This window comes from Micropterus salmoides, unplaced genomic scaffold, assembly GCF_014851395.1.
Source record: "Micropterus salmoides isolate LMB-PRFRI ecotype aquatic unplaced genomic scaffold, ASM1485139v1 Ms_hic_scaffold_15, whole genome shotgun sequence".
Classification (NCBI taxonomy): Eukaryota; Metazoa; Chordata; class Actinopteri; order Centrarchiformes; family Centrarchidae; genus Micropterus; species Micropterus salmoides.
Window position 1 is genome coordinate 18,166,072 of NW_024040596.1, and position 21,716 is coordinate 18,187,787.

The window sequence follows — 21,716 nt, forward strand, 5'->3', positions numbered from 1 at the left end:
ATCTGTTGACTCAAACCAGTTTGATGGACTTATATTAGGTATAAAACAAACAAAATAGGTTTGGAATATGCCCATCTAGCATTGTCAAATCTGACGCACAAGGATAAGGCAAAGTAAAAAAACAAAACAAATGTTGAAAACAGCAGAAAGAGAAAAGCACCTGAAGAACTGAAGGATGGAGTTTTCTAGCCAGTGTTGCTGAAGGGGAATTAATTCAAAAGGTCACCTCCACAGAGACCTGAACAACTGTGTTTGAGCTGATTTAAGTTGACACGTCTTTACTCAAAAACAGCAAAGAAGAGCCTCAGCCTTCAGCAAAGGTTCTGAAAGAGCGATATATATTGTATTTGTATGTGATTATGTTGATGAATTTCCTGCTGTTGGTGCCCAGATTCAGTGGTTACATGCTTTGAAAAAATACCACTTAGAGTAGAATGTCCATCTTGTATAAAACACCCTAATGTACACAGAGTGCACATTAGATTAAGATTCTTGGATGAGATTAATCAATTCACAATTTTGTGAGTTGACCACTACAAAACCTCATAAAAATGGTGACCAGAGGGGGTTATACATATCAAATAAAGTTTATTTGTATAGAAACATCCAGATGTTGTCAGACCATATTAATGGTGAAGAAGACACTAACTAACACAAATTAATATTAAATAATAAATATTAACCAATAATGTTAATAATTAACCAATGTTCACAATCTTAATTTAGCATGATAACATCTGTAGAAGAGTTGTTGTAGCTGATGGGAATGTCATTAGTTTAGACATTTATGAAAAGTAAGATCATGAATATCTGTAAATTGCGTGGCTGTCCATCCAGTAGCTGTTGAGATATGTCAGTCTGGACCAAAGTGGTGGACCAACCGAGATTACCGTCCACAGAGCCACACTGCTAGAATCAATATTACAGTTCTTGCTTTTAAAAATGTCAGAATATTCTTTGTTTTATCTGTCATTATCACTATGAATGAAATATCTTTGGGTTTTGGACTGTTGGTGAAACAAAACAAGGCATTTGAAGATGCTCTGGGAAATCATGATTGTGTTTCCTGACAGTTTTTAGACTAATCAATCGATTATTCATAAAAAATAATGAATAAATATTGCAAAACAAATGTTATTTGCAGCCCTATGTTGCACATCAACATTAAACAAAATTAAATACATCATTAAAAATTAACAAATAGCTAAATTGACACATATTGTATGCAGAGCCAACCAACACACCATTAACTGACACATACAATTTAACAGAAACATCTCTATGTGCACAATTATCGGACATTTGACAATTCAACCAACTTTTGACAAAAAACTTTATGTGGCCACTGAAAATGTTGTAGTATAAAGAATAGCAGAAGTTAGTTGGTTCTGTTTGAATATTTTACAGTCATTAAACCCTCAAATGTCAGAGGGACCTTCTGCTCTATCTTCAGCCGATAAGCGAAGATAGAAACATGCACAATAAATCAGATGTCTAACCTTTCATGCATGGTTTCCACTGCAAAGGACAGTTGATCAATTACATCTTTTTTCAGTTATTTAAAACATAAGTGATGCATGTTTCTGTTCCATTTAACATCTACACGGCTTTGGGTTGAACACCAAAACAGACAATACAGAGAAAACTTAACAATTATCAGGATGTTTTTCCTCTATAACATTTATTTGCCAGAGAATATGTACATCCATATATCCATCTCAAGCAGTGAGAAAATATATTTTGTAACAGTGTTTTCGACGAGATAATTTACATCTGCAGGGATTGCATTTGTCTTTCAACCAACATTGTTTTAAATCAGAGATGAAATGTTTCTGACAGAACCCTCAGACTTCCTGTATCACTTTGTATTTCCATGACCCAAACTGATAGATCGTTGATAGCTATAGCACAGATTTAAAATTTTTTTGAAAATTGAAAATTAGTTTTTGGTATTAGAAAAAGGTTAATGACAGGTGATAATTAAATTGCAGGAGTGAAATTGTTTGACAACAAGGATGAATGATTGTAACCGTGTCCATTCATCAAATTGAAGTCTGCTAAAATCAGTGTGATCAAAGACGATCGACATGACTCCAGTCCGGGGGTTTGAAGTTCATGGAAACACACGTGCTTTCAGACCGTGGTTATGTTTGTACTCCCACTGTTCTGACTGTACAACCGTCTGGGAGAAGTGCAGCACAGGAGCTGCTTGTTGAAGTGTTTGCTGAAGCTTTTGCTCATCAGGTAGAGGGCAAATGGGTTCACACAGGAGTTGGTGAAGGCCAAAATGCGAGCACACACACTTGCGAGGAAGTGGCCCAGCGATGTGTCAACCTGGTCGTAGTGATAGGAGCGGTACAGGTAGATCACATGACTGGGCAGCCAACAGACAGCAAACAAGCCGACAAACACCAGCACAGTTTTGGCCAGTCGTTTTCTGGACTTGATCTGACACGAGAGAGAGAAGAATCAGTTTCACACAACAAACAAAGCTGGGAAATTATGTTAAGTATATGATATGTATGGTATAATATATATGAATGTTGTAACTGACATCTTTGTCCTTGTTGTCATTTATTTGTAGGTATTTGTTGTTTTTATCTTTAACCACAGTAGCAGCAAGGCTCCAGGAATTGGACCCCATGCAATTGGTCTGTCACTATTGGACCTATTATCATGAAAGCAGACATTCATATAGCCCAGCCCAAAACTGGCAAAAAGATAGTGACTTGTAGCTCTACGCTTTGGTTTTGTAGGCTACTGATCAAACAAACAAGATAAATCTTAATAAGTGAGCTTCAGATATTCTAGTGAGTGGATTTAGATACTTTTGGATCAATCAAGGTGAGTTCTTGGCCTGTTTCCAGTATTTGTGCTAAACTAAGCTAACAGGTTGCTGCCTGGAGCTTCATATTTACAGTACCAACATCAATCTTCTCATCTAACTCTCGACAAGAAAGCGAATAAGGGTGTTTGCCAAAAGGTCAAACAAATCTATTAATGTGTTTGTAGAACATAATGATTTTGTTCATTTGTTCCTTTAATTGAATAAATGCAAAATATGAAGACCACTTTGGAAATAAGACACATAAGCAGAGGACCTCGCTCTCAGACCTGTCTCTGGAGGTGCAGGTGTCCTTCAGCAGGGATGTCCACAGAGCTCCTGACCAGACTGCGAGCGATGAAGCAGTAGTAGATACATATGATGAAGAGTGGTATGATGTAGAAGATGAGGAAGGAGGCAGTGGAGTGGATTTTTGGGTGCAGTTCCCCAGCGTGGGGGTAGGGCGCACAGGTCACAAATGTTTCATTGGTATGGCTGGTGGTGAAGGTGTGCAGGTCGGAGAAGACGGCTTCAGGAATCGCCAGAGTCACAGAGAGCAGCCAGATCACCCCCACTCGTAAACAGATGCTGAGTCTAGCGCTGGACCTGTCAATGTTCAGCGGTTTTACTATAGCTTTGTACCTGAATGGAGAAGAGAAATTTATGCTGATTGACACTATTGTTCATAAAATCTTTATTATCCTGACTTCTACCGGACATTTTTTGGTCAACAACTCCTTCTGCATACTTTCAGCTACAGAAACCATTCAAAAAAGTATAATGAAAGTGAATGAGAATATACATTAAATTATCTTCAAACCCACTCCAATATGAAGTTCTGCTACTTATGCATATTTTCAGCTACAGACTTAATTTCAACTTTAAACAGGTCACAAGACTTTGAACCATGGTATTCAGGATTTTGATATTTTGTGCAATTTTTTAATGATCACAGTCCAATTTCTATGCTTTTTCATTCTTTTTCTGGGTTTATAATGGATGTGTATTGCGCTGCTTTAAGGGTCACATGACCTGTAATGTTAAAAAATGTCTGACTTCAGTCCTTGTAATGTCCACAACTTTCACTTCTCATGCACAATTTATACACCAAAATGTAGACACATTTGTCCTCTTTAACACAATGTCAGTGTTGAAGCTAACTATTAAGGACAGTTGGAATTTTCTGCCTCAAAGCAACAACATATAGGTACCCAATAAATATTTTACTGATCTCCTGTTTGCACTAAACAATTCACAGTAATTTGCAGACTATAATGTCTGTAGGTACTATGGACAAACTTGAAATGATAACTGTTTTTGTCTTTGCTTGGAGAGACTGTTCATATCAAAATGAACTCGTCAAGCTTTTTCATTATGCATCTAATCAAAAACAACGGTAGAAATATGTTATTTTGTCTCATCACTTATTTCAATATGGCACTCCACCATTTCCTACAGAAGGAGACTCAATTTCTTCTTCTAATCAAAGAAAGCTTTGATAGCTATCTCACTGTAGATTAGCAGAGAGAATTCAATTACACTGCACGTAATTAAAGGCAACAGGAATGAGACTAAACAGCCACAGTAGATAATATTAGCTCCTGGATTTGATGAGTTACAGATCAAAGAGACAGTTTGTAAATCTTAACAACTGGCATTAAATGTTCTTTTGCTCCCAGAAGCTCAGAAATGTCCAAAGATCAAAGCTGCTGAAAACAAAAGAGCATTTGTCATCTCCCAACACATTTTCAGACAGCTTTTCTCTACAAAAAGCTGAATCTGAACCCTTCTCTGTCTATCATAACCCTAATATGTATTCTGTTTCAGGTTGTTTCATCACAGATCAGCATCAGAACCTGTAGGATCTGTGGAGTTATTTGTTCAATCAAATCATCTCTTTATATATTATGTCAGGGGACTCAGATCATTTTGGCTTGTGACTGCTGAACATATTTGCGACCCCTTATCATTGGTTGCAGACATATTGTAAAAACTCACACATGTTGAATATTCTTTAGGATAATTCCACTATTTTTAGACTCAATAATTTCAAATATTGAGTGTGTCTAATTACATTATTAGGTCTTTTATTTGTGGTAGCATTGTGGGGGCTTTAAAACCATATTTAGACTTAATGCTGAAGAATAAAACAGTACCTAAAGCTTTATTTTACTGTAATAATTTAATGATTTTCAGAAGTTTCCTTAAAGAACTAAGATAATCTATAATTAGGGGAAAATAGTTACTTTGGTTAGAGTTTGGTCATTTGAATTTATAAGCAAGTCATTGATTTCCACCATAATCTCAATTTAATTCAAATGTGCTTTAAATATAACGAATACAGCCAACTTTATAATTAAAACAAAAAAATCCAAATGCTTAAAAACTTTAAGGGACTTTCTTTTTAGTGCATGGTGGTGAGAGTGGGAATTCTGGGCAATGTGTATAAAAAGATGCCAGACTTTGATGCGGCAGACATGCATAAACAAAACATGGTATTCACACACTGCAATAAGCATCGTATCGCATCAGAGTCTCTGTAGCTCTACGTGTGCAGGTGTATTTAATCTGAAGAAACCTAATCTGTAAGGAATCAAGAAAGTGAGAAGTTATTAACCCTTTAATAAGCATGCCCAGAGTAGTACCGGTCAGCGGAGAGAGCAGTGAGGGTGAACACGGAGACTCCCACCGAGGTGAGCTGGATGAACGGGATCAGTTTGCATCCAACGCGGCCGAAGAGCCACTCGTCCACCAGGTAGCGGCTGGCGTCCACTGGGGCGCAGGTCACCAGCAGCAGCAGGTCCCCCAGAGCCAGACTGGATAGGAACAAGTTTGGCACTGTCCGCATGGACTTCACCGACAGACATGTCTTCATTAAAGTGACATTTCCCACGAGACCAACGATAATGATAACTCCGTAGATGGCGGCGATTCCGATTCCAGGGAGCCAGACGTTGTACTGGTGCGGCTCTCCTGTGGAGTCCCAAATCGCTCTGGAAACATTCAGGACCAAAACCCTACTGTCCTCTGGGGTTATAACGAAAGACTCCTCCAGAGACATAGCAACCCACAGGGAGAGGACAATGGTTTTCAGCGCGGGAGTCTGATGTGTCGTGGTGTCCGACCTTATAAACTTAATTCCTTCCTGCTGTTGCGTGCGTCATTTTACGCGTTACAGGCTAAATGCTGTCGGCGTGAGGGTGAAAAACTGTGTATAGTGAATGTGATTTCCACATGAAGTAGCAATAAGATTGTTAAAGGAGTGACAAATGTATTTAATTCAGAATTTATTGGTACATATGCACACTAAATGTCCAAGAATACACAAAGTGGTCATATTTTGTGGCTGCAAATCCATCCATCGTCAACCGCTTATCCTGCGTACAGGGCCAATCCCAGCTGACATCGGGCGCAAGGCGGCAAGGCTCACACTCACACCTAAGGACAATTTAGGGTCACCAATCAACCTAATCCGCATGTCTTTGGATGGTGGGAGGAAGCCGGAGCACCCGAAGAGAACCCACGCAGACACGGGGAAAACATGCCTTCTTGCTGTGAGGCGACAGTGCTAACCACTGCACCACCGTGCCTCCCGGCTGCAAATCCATCAAATGAAAATATAGCCTAATTGTCCTGTAAATAATCTTATTCGCATTTCAGATGTATATATTTTTGGTATATTTGAAAATGTTATATTTCACCACTTAAATGAGTGAAATGAATCACACTATGTGGGTTTTAAAATGGTTGGCTGCACAGCGTCACTTTGACGACTTGCCCACTTCACTTCCAAACTGCAGATAGCCTATTACAGGTTTGGTTAAACATTTATCTTACTCAGTAGATACTTTTATGTTTTCATATTTGAATCACCTTTAGTCGCCACTTTTCACCTAAGCACTATTCAAAGTCCCCACATCCAAACTGGAGATATTATTTGCGGGTGCAACAGATGGTGCCAGTGGGGTCAGAAATCCTTTTCTAATATAAATGCAAATTATGTTTTCTTGTATCAAGGCAGCAGATAAGAGAGATGAAAATATGCTTCTCTGAGCATGACTTGAACCATTTTAATTTTCCAGACTCTTCTGTTGTCCACATTTGAGAACTTTATTGCCTAATTTATAACGAATTGCCTAATGTGTTATCAAGGAACAAAATGGCCGCAAAGCTAATTCTCAAAAGCACCAACTGTGTATAATTTGTTTCTGACTATTTGTATAAGATGGAGAGAAAAACATCCATCAAAGTAAAATGGCTGCTTGAACTTGAAGGACGCTTTTATCTAAACTCACAAACAGAAACACACTACAAAAGCTGATAATGATTCCACTGCCTGCTATTTCAAGTGAAAACCAGATTGATCCAAATGATGTTTTTCAGAGCCTTGATAGCAACTTCATCCACTTCTCTTCTCCTGTGATGTCAAGGCCACCTCCTCACCATCAGTCTTCATTATCCTCAGCCTGTGTTGCTCACCATTTCAAATTAAATGCACAGAAAAGTCTCAATTTGCATTTATTTAGCTTCATTTTAGTTTCTGAAGAAATGCTTAATTACTTCTGTGTTCATATGATGACATTTGCTTCCACATTCATAGGCTATCTCCATGGCATTTGTCTTTTATTTTTTTTCTTTATAAATGCCCCCCCCCCAAAAAAGCTAATTTCAAATTAAAATGTTATTCAAAGCTTCTCTCACACAATCTGGACATAGATAACCACTTGAGTCATCTTGGAAATGGCACGTATTTTGAAAAAGCTGTAATGAACACAGCTGATAGCTACCAGCTGGGCTGAATCTGAATATTTCATGTTTGAAATTGAGCAAAGCATCATGTTTTATTCTATTAATCATTGTATGTTTTATCTCAAGATCAGTAGCCTAAATCTAGGGCACTTAACGCGTTATTATCGCATTAACGCAATAATTAATTAACGCCGACAATAATTTTATCACACGTTAACGCAGTTTTTATTATTATTTTGAACGTCCATTGCTCACTGGCTCTTAATACACGTAGACCTACAGTCAACCTAGCCTACTTCACCTTACTCTAACAGGGACACTTGATGCTGAACATAGACTGTATATGCTGCTCCCTAAGAAAAGAAAAATGTTTCAGAAAAAAAACAAAAAGAAAACAGATTTTGGCTGTATATATGTTAACCTGTTGCTCAGAAGGTGCGTGTTTTGGTGTTATGATCGTGGCTCTGGACTCTAACTTGTTTTAACAAGCTACAAAATGTAATGCCTTGGCAGTGGCAAATAGCTTTGGCTTTATATTTGATTTGATCACATTAATGTTTAAGTTGAGACATTTACAAGAAATATTTTATTGCTGCTGTATAAAGGGAATACTGCTGGTAAAAGCACCTTATTTTTATTTATTTATAGTGTTTGCAAACCACATGTTGTTGCACTTTTGTGTATATGGCAGTACATTTAAATTAAAAGAGCGCAATACACTACTTTAGAATTCATTATTCAATTTTGCGCATAACAATGCAATTTTAATCGTTGTCCAGCACTAGCAAAATCCTCAAAATGTCTAATAGCCTAATTTAATGAAAGACAAACAAGAACAGTTACAGGATAAGAACAAAGCAGGGCAAGAAAGCATCAATAAAATGCCTTCAAGTATAACTATGTTTTAAAACACTAAACACAGTGTGCTCATCTGACCTCCAGAGGGAGACTCATAGCTCATCAGCTAAATGTATAGTTTCAAAGGAAAAAGACCTGTTCTGCAGAAAATGTCCCCTGTGCCTGATATTTTATTATTTATGACATTATTAGATATATTGTGTATATAATACTGATGCATCAATGTATAAGTGGTGTTTTGCTGTTATAGCTTGTCGAGGTGCAGCTAATTTTACTTACTTTAGTTTACTTTATTTGCACAATAAAGAGGATACAAATATATTCACTGGTTAATTGCAGTGCAGGAAAGGAAATAAGACCACTTATTTAAACTGGCATTATTACTCATCATAAACAAAACAAAACAAACAACACAAAGCAAAAACAATATCTATATACACAAAAACACAAAAGAAAGCACAAAAAAGTAAATAAAGAAAGAAAAAACTGAACAGAAACCTAGATCAGGTAGAAATGTAGCTACCAACAACAGAAGCATCCTGCGATAAGGTTCATCAGGAAATAAGAAATAGTTTTAACTGTGTCCTAAAAGCTGTTAAAAAAGATAAGGTCAATATTCAATTAATTCCATAACCATGGACCTCTAAATTTCCATCAGAAGCTAACTTTAACTTCTTTATATACAATCAGGGTCGGGCCCTACCAAAGGGTCACATGATAAATCGCAGGGTGGTCAGATGATTAATGGGTGAGAAATTTTTTATAATTATATATTTTTATCATACCTTGACCTCTGTGCCTAGGTATTTAAATGAAATATTGTGAGAAAAGTACAGTAGACTACTTCAGTAAATGTAGGCTCATTATACCTGTAGTATATGTATAGTTACTTTCCACCACTGGGGAACACTAATTATTTATAGGGCTACATTCAATAAATTCCCCACAGTTAAAATTAGTTTTGTGTGTATTTGTTCAGCAAACAGTTGATACCATGTTAGACTTTTCCTTCAGCACCTTGGACAGCAGCCGGCTGAGCCTGCGGGCTTCTGTCGCCATCTGGTGGTGAAGATTTCGAATTGAAAATTGAAAATAATAAGTTGAAACTTTGATATGGCAGTAGGTTTTTGCAAGGGATAAAGAGACAAACGGCACCACCACCAACAACAACATAATAATAAAAAACAACGACAACAATGAAAAAGAAATCAAAGTTGTTGGACATAAACATCCTTAATGTTCTGTATAGCCAGCAGCTGGTTTCAGTTGAACAAGCCAAACAAATGTTGACAGACACCTTTGTTCCAACTCCTCAAATGCTTTTCCCTTGTTGAATAATTAGCTGTAGCCTACTCCTTTTATTTCAACTGCTTTGTCCGTGTCGATTTGTGATTTAGTACAATTACATTTTTTGTATTTAGAATAGCTTACAGCTAACCAAGCCATCCTATAGCTGTGGGGAAGTACTCAGCCGGCAGTGAGTGGAGCATCCTTCTTCAAACTGGACAAAGTGAAAGTTCACGGTGACATGATGACTCTTTAAGGATTTATATATTATTTAAATTGTAAAGTTTGGACAGTTTTGTGTGAAGGCGGTAGGGACATATGCCACACACTACAATCAATAAGAAGTGTAATGCCATATGAGGAGATTGTAAAGATTGTAATGTTTTCACATGATCTCTGTGATGGACACCAAGACCAAAGCTGCTGTAGATGTCCAGTTGGTTCAGGTGAGTGGGATGAAATTAAACTGTAACAAGTTTTAACATCAAATGTTTTACAGTGTTTGTCATTGTTAACACTCTTTAATAATATGTATACTTTTGTTTGGACAGAGCAGCGAGGTTGGAAGCTACCACATGGAAAAAGGTTTGAAGAGGAGCCTGGCACTGTTGGAGACACGTGGCGTACACAAATTCCTGAGAGAAAGCAACATCACCCATTTCTATGATGGCACATGCAGAAAGGTCCATTTCCTTATATTCATGTATATTCATAAACAAGAGGAAAACAAACAAGAGCATGTGTTGGCTGCATGGATGAGCCATTTTTACCTGCAGTGAAATATTAAAAGATTGTAAGCTTACATATGATTAACATACTGATTTTGATATGCTGCTTTGGGTTAACTTTTGTTGAAAAGAGACACATTTAATCTGGATTTGTAAGAATTTCAAAGCACCTGGGAAAAGATCATCAAGATGAAGGACTGAAGGACATTAAATGCTTTGCAGTGTTTGTAAAATGTCTTGTGAATTCACATTTAACATGCAATAGCAGTTACGTTCTGAATTTGGGGCATTATCCAACTTTTTTAGTGTGTTGTGATGGTTGTGACCTTAGTAGTCTCATGACCTCTGAAGTAATGTAAAGCAAGACTGCATAAAATTTTACCTGTAAATTACATTTAATCATACAGTTTTCTGAAGTTACATTAAAGAAGAAAAATCCAGGATTGTCCAACATGATAATAATATGCTATGTAATATTAGCCTAATTATTATTATATATAGGCTATATAATGTATTTGTTGATTATAGTTTGTATTATTAATCTGAATCTGCAAAGGAAATGGTAACTATGTAGGCTAGTGCAGTAAAATTGAAGTGGATTAGAAGTAGCAGAAAATGGATATACTCCAAGTACCTGAAATTGTACTAGAAAAAGTACTTGGTTACTTTTCACCACTACCAGACATTAAAAGTAAAATTGTGCTGGTCACTGTGAAGAGGCAGACAGGCTACAGGTCCCAACAGCCAACATGAGGCTGATCCATCACTGCTGACGTCCAATCAGATGAGGGCTGGTGGGATTGGCTCAATCAATGTGTTGTTTCCTCTCGCATCCTTGGATACGTAGAGCAGTCTGCGTTATTACCGTGGCCCTGCATGTTGTGCGGTTTCTGTCGTTTGTCATGGAAAACACGCGCTGCTTCACCAACCGCTTCTCTGACTACAAAGGCACGCTGCTCCCGGGTCAGTGCGCTCAGGCCGTCGTGCCCGCCGTCGTCGCCACCGTCGATAAAATCCTGAAAAAGGTTCCCATCGACATCAGCGACTGCGACGGAGGGCTGTACGATGGCCCTGCCGGGGTGGCTTACATGCTGTATCATGTCAGCGAGTGCCCGCTGTTCTCAGAGCAGCGGGACGCATATCTGAAGACGGCAAAGCAGATCATCGACGTGTCGGTCAGATACGTGGATGCGGAGCCTGACAAGAACATGCGCGCCGCCTTTCTGCTCGGCGGGGCCGGTATCTACGCGGTTGCCGCTATGATATACAAATCTCTGGGCTTGGCTGATTTCGTTAAGCCGCTGACCAAATTTCGTAACCTGTGGGAGGTGTGCGCGCCCATCAATTTTCTGGAGTGCGGCTCGGATGAGCTGTTTGTGGGGCGAGCTGGGTATCTGTGTGCTGCGCTGGTCCTCAGACAGAAGCTGGGCATAGAGGTGAGCTCCTAAACAAGAGGATGGCGCACTGTTTGTGGCCTAAAACAGGGCTGTCACTTGTTAACACTTCAAATTGTCTGCATGTAGGCTAGATTTATGTACAGTAGGCTATCTCACAAAAGTGAGTACACCCCCTCACATTGTTGTAAATATTTGATTATATCTTTTCATATGACAACATAGCTTCAATGTAAAGTAGTGAGTGTACAGCTTGTATAACAGTGTAAATTTGCTGTCCCCTCAAAATAACACATCACACAGCCATTAATGTCTAAACTGCTGGCAACAAAAGTGAGTAGGCCTATACCCCTAAGTGAAAATGTCCAGACTGGGCCCAAAGTATCAATATTTTGTGTGGCAACATTATTTACCAGCAGTGCCTTAACCCTCAGGCATGAAGTTCACCAGAGCTTCGCGGGTTGCCACTGAGTCCTCTTCCACTCCTCCATGACGACATCACAGTGCTGGTGGAGGTTAGTGAGCTTGTGCTCCTCCACCTTCCGTTTGAACATGCCCCACAGACGCTTAATAGGGTTTAGGTCTGTAGACATGTTTGGCCAGTCCATCACCTTTACCCTCAGCTTCTTTAACAAGGCAGTGGTCGTCTTGGAGGTGTGTTTGGGGTCGTTAGCATGTTGGAATACTGCCCTGCGGCCCGGTGTCCAAAGGGAGGGGATCATGCTCTGCTTCAGTAGGTCACAACATGTTGGCATTCATGGTTCCCTCAATGAACTGCAGCTCTCCAGTGCTGACAGCACTCATGCAGCCCCAGACCATGACACTCCCACCACCATGCTTGAATGTAGACACACTTGTCTTTGTGCTCCTCACCTGGTTGCTGCCACACATGCTTGACAACATCTGAACCAAATAGGTTTATCTTGGTCTCATTAGACCACAGGTCATTGTTCCAGTAATCCATGTCCTTAGTCTGCTTGTCTTCAGCAAACTATTTGCCATTGTGCTGCAGATCAGTTTCTGGGTCTTGGCAATCTTCTCATAGCTTCAGGTCCACAGAGAGTTCTTTGCCATGAGGTGCCATGTTGAACATCCAGTGACCAGTTTGAGGGAGTGTGAGAGCGATTACACCACATTTAACACACCTGCTCCCCGTTCAGACCTGAGACCTTATACCACTAACAAGTCACATGACACCGAGGAGGGAAAATGGCTAATTGGGCCCAATTTGGACATTTTCACTTAGGGGTGTACTCACTTTTGTTGCCAGCAGTTTAGACATTAATGGCTGTGTGATGTGTTATTTTGAGTGGACAGCAAATTTATACTGTTATACAAGCTGTACACCCACTACTTTACTTTGAAGCTACGTGTCATTTCTTCAGTGTTGGCTTGCAGGTTTCTTAAATATTTATTTATTTAAAAAATTTAATTTTTTTTTTTTTTAAGTATAATTGTTTTAGAATTTTGAGCTTTTGAGTATCAGAAGGTTCCCTCTGGCCCATTTTAACTAAACATAGATGAAATGGGCCAGTTGTTCAGTTTGAATGTAAAGACAATTACTTTTTTTGGGACAGTAATTTTAGCTGATAATGCTAATAAAGCTAATAATTTAAATTTTAGCTGGGTGCCAAAGCTGAACAATTATTTCATTTAAAAATTATGGGTGTGTGTTTGGTGCCTCCCACCATAGCATCCTCAGACCAATTAAAACTATTGTTCCATGTCAACTAGTGTTGTAGCAACAATGTAAGATCTGTAACTGTGATTGGCTGTAAACCTTTAGGGCGCTTTAAAGCTCCAACCTTATTTGGCCCATTTTAGCCTTCACCCTAATTAAAAAGCAAATTATGCTGTATTATCATGCACATTATTCTAATATGTGACATTCTGCATAATGAGTAGCCGACTTTTGGTGCTTTAAGTGTATTTTGACACTAAGGCTATTGTAAGATATGTTTAGAATGAAGGCCTTTTGCTTTTAACAGAATATTTCTACATATTTGGTTTTACTGTACTACTCTATACACGTTTTTCCACCACTGCTACAACCAACTTTAATTAACATTTTTGATGTTGTTAAATGTTTGTTAACACCAGGCCTAATACTTGTAAACATGTATGTAAATCAGATCTTTGACTAATGATAATCTATATGCAAAGCTTACTGATTATTTTATATTAGTTATTCAAAATGTGAACTGGCATCACAATTTTCCTAGAAGTAGTTGGGCCTATTGCTAAGCCGACAATTAATATTCACAAGATGATTAGTAAACAAAAACATAATTATGTGTAGCCTGTAGGTGCAACTAACAATTATTTTTATTGTCAAGATTTGATGAATTTATATTTTGATGAATACATAGCCTATATAAATTATTTAAAATATTAATAAAAATAAACCTTTATTCCATAAAATAGTCAAAAAGACAAAATTAAAATAAGAAAGGCAATCACTGTTTCTGAGAGCTTCAAGCTGTCCAAAATAGAGCTGGACTGATCATTCGGTTGTGTCAATATATCAGCCAATATTATCATATTGCAGACAGCTGTTGTTTTTGACTTATATCTCAGCTACAAGTTAGAAATGTCAGTACAGGTCAATATAGAGGTTATACACTAGAGAGCACCAATATGTTTTTTAACTGTAAAATGTTCTGCTTAGTCTCTCTAATCAATTATCTAAAAAATAAATAAATAAATAAAATAGTTCTCTGCATTTGAGCCATCTCAAGTAGAGCAGTGGGCAGCACCCAGGGACCAACTCCAGATCTCGGTCAAGAGCACTGGTTATAAATACATCTGATATACATTGTTTTTGATGGTGGGGGAAATCAGAGCACCCGGAGGAAACAAACAGGGAGTACATGCAAACTCCATACAGAAAGGCCTTGCCCCAGCTGGGATTCGAACCCAGAACCTTGATGCTGCAAATTGATGAAAAAAATCCTATCATGTCCTAAACTGTCAAATATTGATATCAGCATCTGCCTCAAAAATCCTATATTGGTCATGCTCAAGTTTAAAAACCCAAAGATATTCCACATATAATGATATAAAACGGGGGAAACATCCACACATTGGAGAGGAGCGAAACAGCAAATATGAGATGTTGTTGCTTGATAAACAATTAAACAGTTTCTTGGCGATTAATTTTCTTTTGAGAATCGCTTCAGCTCTAACATCAGGTCTATATTTTTGATAACTCTTCAACCATATATGTGTATATACCTCTACTTTATGACTCTCTCTTTTATTCTGCAGATTCTGAGCAAAGATCAAATCAAATCTATTTGCCAGGCCATAATTGAATCGGGAAAACAGTACGCCAAGAGGAAGAGAAAGCCTTTCCCCCTCATGTACTCGTACTATGGAACGGAGTATCTTGGTAAGAACACCAGCTTTAAATAAAATTACTTCACAGATAGATAGAAGTTTGTCATTTTCCTTTAAGTCTAATGTCTGTCCTTGTTATCCAGGTCAGTTCGAGTGTTGATTACCATTTAGAAATTAAGATTTTAGTCATCTGATTATAGGAGGATCTTCCGTTATCACACAATGACAATTTGTAGGCAGTTAGAGATGTAGGGTTGTTATGTTAACATGTGTAAAATTTACATTTCCTTTCCTGGATTGCATCAGATGAAGACAACTGTCAGGGTTGGAGATCAAGAACTTTGAGGATGATGAAGGAGGTGAAACAAATTACACATTTTTAAAGTAGAAATATCTGGATGTTCTGTGAACACACCTGGTTAAAGGTGCTGCATGAGTTACAGTTTGCTTGTCCTGAAAGATTTGCTCACAAAGGGGTTTCTGCTTTTATTTGCTCAACATCAATAAGCTGCAGATAAAAATGGAATTCACAGACACTCAGAGAGCTGTGTTTTCCCTGCACGAGTCCAACGTTATTTAAGAAGACTTGGCCTAGTATCCCAGCGAATTATGTCCATTTTTGAGGATTCTGCACCTCCTCATTTATGTCCAATCCCAGCGTTGAGTGCCAGGGTAGGACGTAGTGTGCCATTTGTTTTTGTAAAGCACTTTGTGACTTGTGTCTGTGAAAAGTGCTATACAAATAAAGTTTACTTACTTACTGACTTACTTACCTGCTTATGTAGTGAGGAGGACTGTAAAGGTGTGAAGATCAGGGTGGTGGATGGGTTTGTAGCACGTTTGACTTTCATGCAGGAGACCAGAGTGTGTGTTCCGTCAGAAACCTGCAGTTCATGTTTGTGTTTTTATTAAGAATAACCATGATCTTTCCTGAAACTGAAGTTAGGTGGCTAACCTTAAAGTATATGTTTGACATTTTTGGAAACATGCTTATTCACTTTCTTGCTGAGAGTTAGAAGATACTCCTCTCATGTTTGTACAGTAAATGTAAAGCTTCCGCCAGCAGACAGTTAGCTTAGCACTAATACTTGAAATGGGGAGACAGCTACTCTGCATCTGTCCACCGGTAATGAAAACCGCCTTGCGAACACTTACAAGCTCACTAATTAATATGTTGTATCTTGTTTGACTAATCTGTACACAACTGAAGTGTAGTAACAATGAATTGCAGGTTTCAGGACCCAAATGCAGGACGAGTAGGCGGGACAGATACGGTCTCTTAGAATTTATTAACAAGGGGAAGAAGCCAAACTTACGGCCAACAAAAAACAACAAAGGTAATCCTAACAGAGGTAGTCCACAGAGCAGCAAAAACATAAACAAATAATCTAGGGGAAGACAGAACAAAAGGAAAATCCAAAAATGAGGCAGCAGAAACAGGCAGGCAGGCAGGCAAGACACACGGCAGAGGATGAACATATGACGAACCAGCAAAAGCTAAACAGAAGCAACAAACATTAAGCACTGGCTAACAAGGAGGGCGGGACCACAAACAGGTGATACTAATAATGACAGCAGACAGACACAGGCAGGCAGGGTGATGAACTGACAGAAACACAGACAAAAACAAAATAGGCCCAAACTAACAGAGCTATTAACAAAGCCACAGCCAAATCCCAACAGAAACATGAATACCTATAAACAGATATAAAGGGCACCCAAGACCAAAACCAGATAAGACAAATGAACAGAACAAAGAATACATCCAACAATCATGAAAACAATCAGACAGATCAAAACCAGAAACAACATGGAAACAGACTGAAACCAGAATCACAGAACAAACTGACATAAAACAACCAACAAGGAGTGGTAAATAACTAGCACCAGGCTGACAGGTTCCAAAACACAAGACAAGAATTAAACAAACAAATCAATCCCAAAACACAGAACAGGCAAGAATTAATCTAAACATAACAGACTAAATAATAGATACTGAACAGACCAATAAGCAAAACTCACAGAGACCTAAACTAAACCGGGCCGATCAGACAGGCAGTGTGACAGGGTAGAATAAGCTTATTTTCCAAAATGTTGAATGTTTAACTACAATTTAACCATATTTTATTTGCCATAACCATGATCTTTCCCTAAACTTAACCTTTCCGTAGTTACCCTTTGCATATATTGTAGAAAGCAAGACATTTTTAAAAAGTTGGCAAATAAACGTGATAAAATATTCACCTTGAATGTAATCCGTGGTTTTGCAGAATCGTCCAAAGTCGACTTTCTTGCCTGGGGGATTTCAAGACTACAAACAGCTGTTTTAGTTTCTTAAAGAGGTGGTATTATGCCCCCTTTTAAGGTTCAACATCTTATATAGGGGTTGCCAGAACAGGTTTACATGGTTTAATTTTCAAAAAACACCATATTTTTGTCATACTGCACATTGCTGTAGCTCCTCTTTTCACCCTGTGTTGAAGGCTTTGTTTTAGCGATGGAGTGATACATCTTTTCTCTAAATGATCTTTGTTGGGAGTTGCACATGCACAGTTCCTAGTTAAGGACTACTAGGCAATCAGAAGCAGAGAAGGGCGGGTCAGTGAGAAGCCGGTAAACACGGCTTCGGTTCAGCTGTATAGGCCCTTAGCACCTTAGCAACATGGAGTGGAGCAAGAGTTTCATAGTGGTGAGTTATTAATCTGTAACAAAAATATCTTTCATCCATAAAGTTTTAGCTGAGCATTGTCTCTACATCACAGTAACAACTTTATGTCCATTGACTGCCTGGAGAATAGCTAGTGTTTGGAAGGGAGAGAGGTGTGTGCTGCAGCTCAGTGTTTTTCCACCTGTGTTTTTGAGGGCGTGTTGGACTAGCTGCTTGGCGAGCGTTATATGATGTGCATTTTGCTGAAACGCTGGACTACAAAGGAGCTGTTTCCAGGCAGTTCAGAGGAGTCTTTTCTGTGGGAGATGGGAACTCCCTTTGGGCTGGACTTTGCAAACCTATTGCATGCACAAAAAAGATATAAACTCAATCAAGGAGCGGCAAAAAGCACAATACCACCTCTTCACTCTGCATTTTCAGATGGAAGCATGTATAGTTCTTGATCACTCTGAGGCATTAGATGAATATCTTGTCTTTGAAACCTCAAGGTTACTGCACATAAGCATGTTTTTATTATTACTCTATGTTTTGTATTAGTTCTGCTCTTATTTTAATAATTTAATATACAGTTTCCTAGTTCAGCATGTATCCTCTGGTCAAATTTGTATCCTCTGGTCGTGAAGTGGGACAGTGATTGTGCAGCTGCTTATGTACTTGACAGGAGCTCAACTATTCTGGGAATCATCAAGTTTCGGGTTCTAACCTTTTTCATATAGTTTACAATTACTGTCAAACAGAACTATCAAGTTTGTATAGTAGGCTACAGTTTATAAGGTAAGAAGCAAAAATAACCCCAAAACTCTAGTAGTCCTTTGTGAATGTTTGTATGCTTTGGGTTGTGTCTGTTTGTGTGCCTGGCATGTTGCTTCCCTGCATGCCCGGTTTGGTGGGTGCATGTGTATGATCCCCCCGTCCTCACAGGTGCAGCCCACGGCCTCTCATCAGTGCTCCAGATGCTGCTGAGCTACCAGGACAACCTCAGTTGGGCAGAGAAGGACCTGGTGTGGCAGAGCGTCGATTTCCTAATGAACCAGGAGCAGAACTGTAACTGGCCTGCTGAGCTTGGTGCCATCATCGAGAGAGAGAACGAACTGGTGCACTGGTGCCACGGAGCCCCAGGTACACTCAGTGTTGTACACACATCACCGTGAGCATGCACAGGTGCTCATATACATGGCTTCTCAGATGTTGTTTTTCCAACCTCTTGTGCAGGTGTGGCGTATCTTTTTGCTAAGGCCTACCTGATCAATAAGAAACCCCAGTATTTGGACACGTGTATCCGGAGTGGGGAGCTCGTGTGGCAGAAAGGCCTGCTGAAGAAGGGACCTGGGATTTGTCATGGAGTTGCAGGCAGCGCTTACGTCTTTCTCCTGCTTTATCGGCTCACAGGCAACTCGAAATACATCTACCGTGCGCAGAGGTAAGAAATCCCTCCTACTGTTTCTCAGGACTGTCTAGAAATACTAAGGTCATGAGGTCACAGTTGAAGCCATCCCAAGCTGAAATGTGATGGCAGTTTTGATCTGTCTGTCAGTCCACCGCTTTGGTCCAGACTGAAAAATTTCAACAACTGTCGGATGGATTGCCATGAATTTTATTCAAATATTCATGAATCAATCCTATTGACTTTGGGTATCTCCTTATATGACCACCAGGAGGTTCTCTTTTCTGTTTTTAACTCTCAACAAATATTGGATGCATTCGTGTCTGTGGTGATTCCTAAACTTGTCCTCTAGCACCATCATCAGGTCACAATGTGAATGTGTTTATGAATCCATTGGTTTATGAACAAATACCTGCAAAACTAATGACATCATCAGCCTCAGCTGTACTTGTGTTTGCGCTAATTAGCAAATGTTAGCAAACGTTATTCCATCAGCATCGAATAGTCATTGTGAGCATGTTAGCATGCTGATGTTAGCATTTAGCTTAAGTGGAGCCTCACAGAGCTGCTATGGCGGCTACCAGACACCCCGTCATGTCTAATTTATGTGTTTTTCTAGAATGTAAATCTCTTCTCAGGCAAGAAATACAGAAGACATGACTTCAGTGCCCTCAGTGTTCCTGTACATCCGTCCTGCTTCCCATCAGCTGTAATCTCTTAAAATGTCACTTTAGATTCATGTCTCTCCTCTCTTCTTTTTCCTCCCCAAAGGTTTGCAGAGTTCCTCTTCACTGAGGAGTTTAAGGCAGGCTCCCGCTCAGTGACCAGTGTCTTCAGCCTGTTTGAAGGCCTGTCGGGCACTGTTTGTTTCCTCGTTGACCTCCTGCAGCCGGACCAGTCAGAGTTTCCTCTGTTTAGTGTCTTTGTGTGAATGAACCTGCTGCTCAGACAACACTCCCTCCCTCTGAAATCTTTCAATAACTGGACTGGTAGAAACACTGTCTTGATTGTAACTGTGATCAGAGTGGGAGTGGGGGGATGGATGGTGTTTGGGATTTAGAAAATCACATTTGAGTACAGTTGCAGTAGAAAAAGGCTCTTTTTTGTGTCTGTACTAAAGTGGTTGTTCAGCTTGTCCAGGCTTTAACAGATTTATTCCACTTACTGTAACATTGTCCATTTCAATTTACAATGTATTCAGTTGTACTCATGCAGAGGTGTTCAAACTGTGGGCCTCCCCAGGGCGGCATGAGAGAGTTGAAGAGGAGGCGTGGAGCGAGAGACTTTGAATTTGAGTCACAAATGTTCTCTTTCTCTGAGTTATAACTCAGTCAAATCTAAACACAGAGACATGTTACACATATTTTTAGATTCAACGTGACTTACACTTCCAGATGAGATTGTCATTATCTCCAATGTCACTAATAAACGTCCATAAATCAGGAACATCATAGAAAAAACACTCCTTATACTGGAACTCCAGAATCATCACATTTTTATGCTTTCTTCAATATCAAAGTAATACAGTGATAGTTGTCTGTGCATCATTACAAAAAAGGAACTGTTAATAACTGATTCATATTTTTAATGGTGCCAATTTCCCAAAATGGAAACAAATATAGTCTAAAAAACAGCTTTGCTCAAGTTTGAAAACCCCTGCAATAAAATATTGGCAGTTTTTTCTATGCTAGTAGATTGAAACTGCAGCATATTCTAAACAGATGCTGCCCTCAGGTCAGAAACACACATGCACATATACCATTGACAGCTAAAATAACTGGCAATCACAACCCAATTCGCAGAAAAGAAAAACAGAAAAGAGAAACACAATTGTCACAAAATGCCTTTAAACCTTTTCTACCATTTCACCAGCTCAGCGTCACGTATTGTAGACCTTTGAGTTGATTATTGTGAAATTATTGTTGTCTGAACCTTTAATGACAAATATAATGGAGGGATTTTGATAATGAACCTGTAAAATAGTCAAGTTTGGTAGAGATGTAAAGCCAACAGATGATGAGAGAAATAACTGTAGATTGTCCTATTAACAGTGTGCATATGACAGACTCGCCTGTTTGAATTGAGGTTACACCATGTGTAGCAGTGTGACAGCTGTGTGTATATTTGATGTTTCAAACTGTGCTAGTTACCGTATGGGGATCTTCGAAATGTTCAATTTGTTATGATTTGAGAAAAAGTCAAGTTAAATTACAGTTAAATTACAGTTGACTGAGGGATTGAAATTTGATCACATCTCTCTGACAACATTAGAAACCAAAAATGCTTTGGGCTGTGTGTGTACAGGGTAATAAAGTTAAATATTAGGAAACCAAAGGAGTTTCCCAAAGCTAATTGTGCTTGTTGTGGAACATTTATAAGCTGTGTATGTGTGTGTGTGTGTGTGTGTGTGCTTTTCCATTTGCAACAACAAAGTCTAAAGGATTATTGTTATTAATAATTAATAAACGCGTCTGGATGAAATAAA

At 38.9% G+C, this 21,716-nt stretch overlaps 2 protein-coding genes across 2 annotated transcripts; one reads left to right on the forward strand and one right to left on the reverse strand.

Annotated features, from left to right (window-relative positions):
* Nucleotides 1–102: 102 nt before the first annotated feature.
* Nucleotides 103–5,904, reverse strand: LOC119904250 (gastrin-releasing peptide receptor-like). Its single transcript, XM_038720760.1, has 3 exons — nucleotides 5,470–5,904; nucleotides 3,115–3,466; nucleotides 103–2,448 (listed from the first exon to the last, which is right to left on the reverse strand). The coding sequence occupies exons 1-3, from the start codon at nucleotides 5,883–5,885 to the stop codon at nucleotides 2,134–2,136; spliced, it is 1,083 nt and encodes a 360-aa protein (XP_038576688.1). The 5' UTR covers nucleotides 5,886–5,904; the 3' UTR covers nucleotides 103–2,133.
* Nucleotides 5,905–10,959: 5,055 nt separating this feature from the next.
* On the forward strand, nucleotides 10,960–21,716 carry LOC119904493 (lanC-like protein 3). Its single transcript, XM_038721200.1, has 5 exons — nucleotides 10,960–11,882; nucleotides 15,108–15,231; nucleotides 18,769–18,966; nucleotides 19,060–19,267; nucleotides 20,003–21,716. Exons 1-5 carry the CDS (start codon nucleotides 11,259–11,261, stop codon nucleotides 20,160–20,162), a joined length of 1,314 nt encoding a protein of 437 aa, XP_038577128.1. The 5' UTR covers nucleotides 10,960–11,258; the 3' UTR covers nucleotides 20,163–21,716.

Coding starts and splice junctions, on each gene's coding strand:
- LOC119904250 (XM_038720760.1), bottom strand. CDS start 5,885: ATGTCTCTGGAGGAGTCTTTCGTTATAACCCCAGAGGACAGTAGGGTT. Junction 3,467..5,469: donor ACTGCTCTCTCCGCTGACCG/GTACTACTCTGG, acceptor TTCTCCATTCAG/GTACAAAGCTATAGTAAAAC. Junction 2,449..3,114: donor ACCTGCACCTCCAGAGACAG/GTCTGAGAGCGA, acceptor CTCTCGTGTCAG/ATCAAGTCCAGAAAACGACT.
- LOC119904493 (XM_038721200.1), top strand. CDS start 11,259: ATGTGTTGTTTCCTCTCGCATCCTTGGATACGTAGAGCAGTCTGCGTT. Junction 15,232..18,768: donor CTATGGAACGGAGTATCTTG/GTAAGAACACCA, acceptor CCGTCCTCACAG/GTGCAGCCCACGGCCTCTCA. Junction 19,268..20,002: donor TACATCTACCGTGCGCAGAG/GTAAGAAATCCC, acceptor TCCTCCCCAAAG/GTTTGCAGAGTTCCTCTTCA.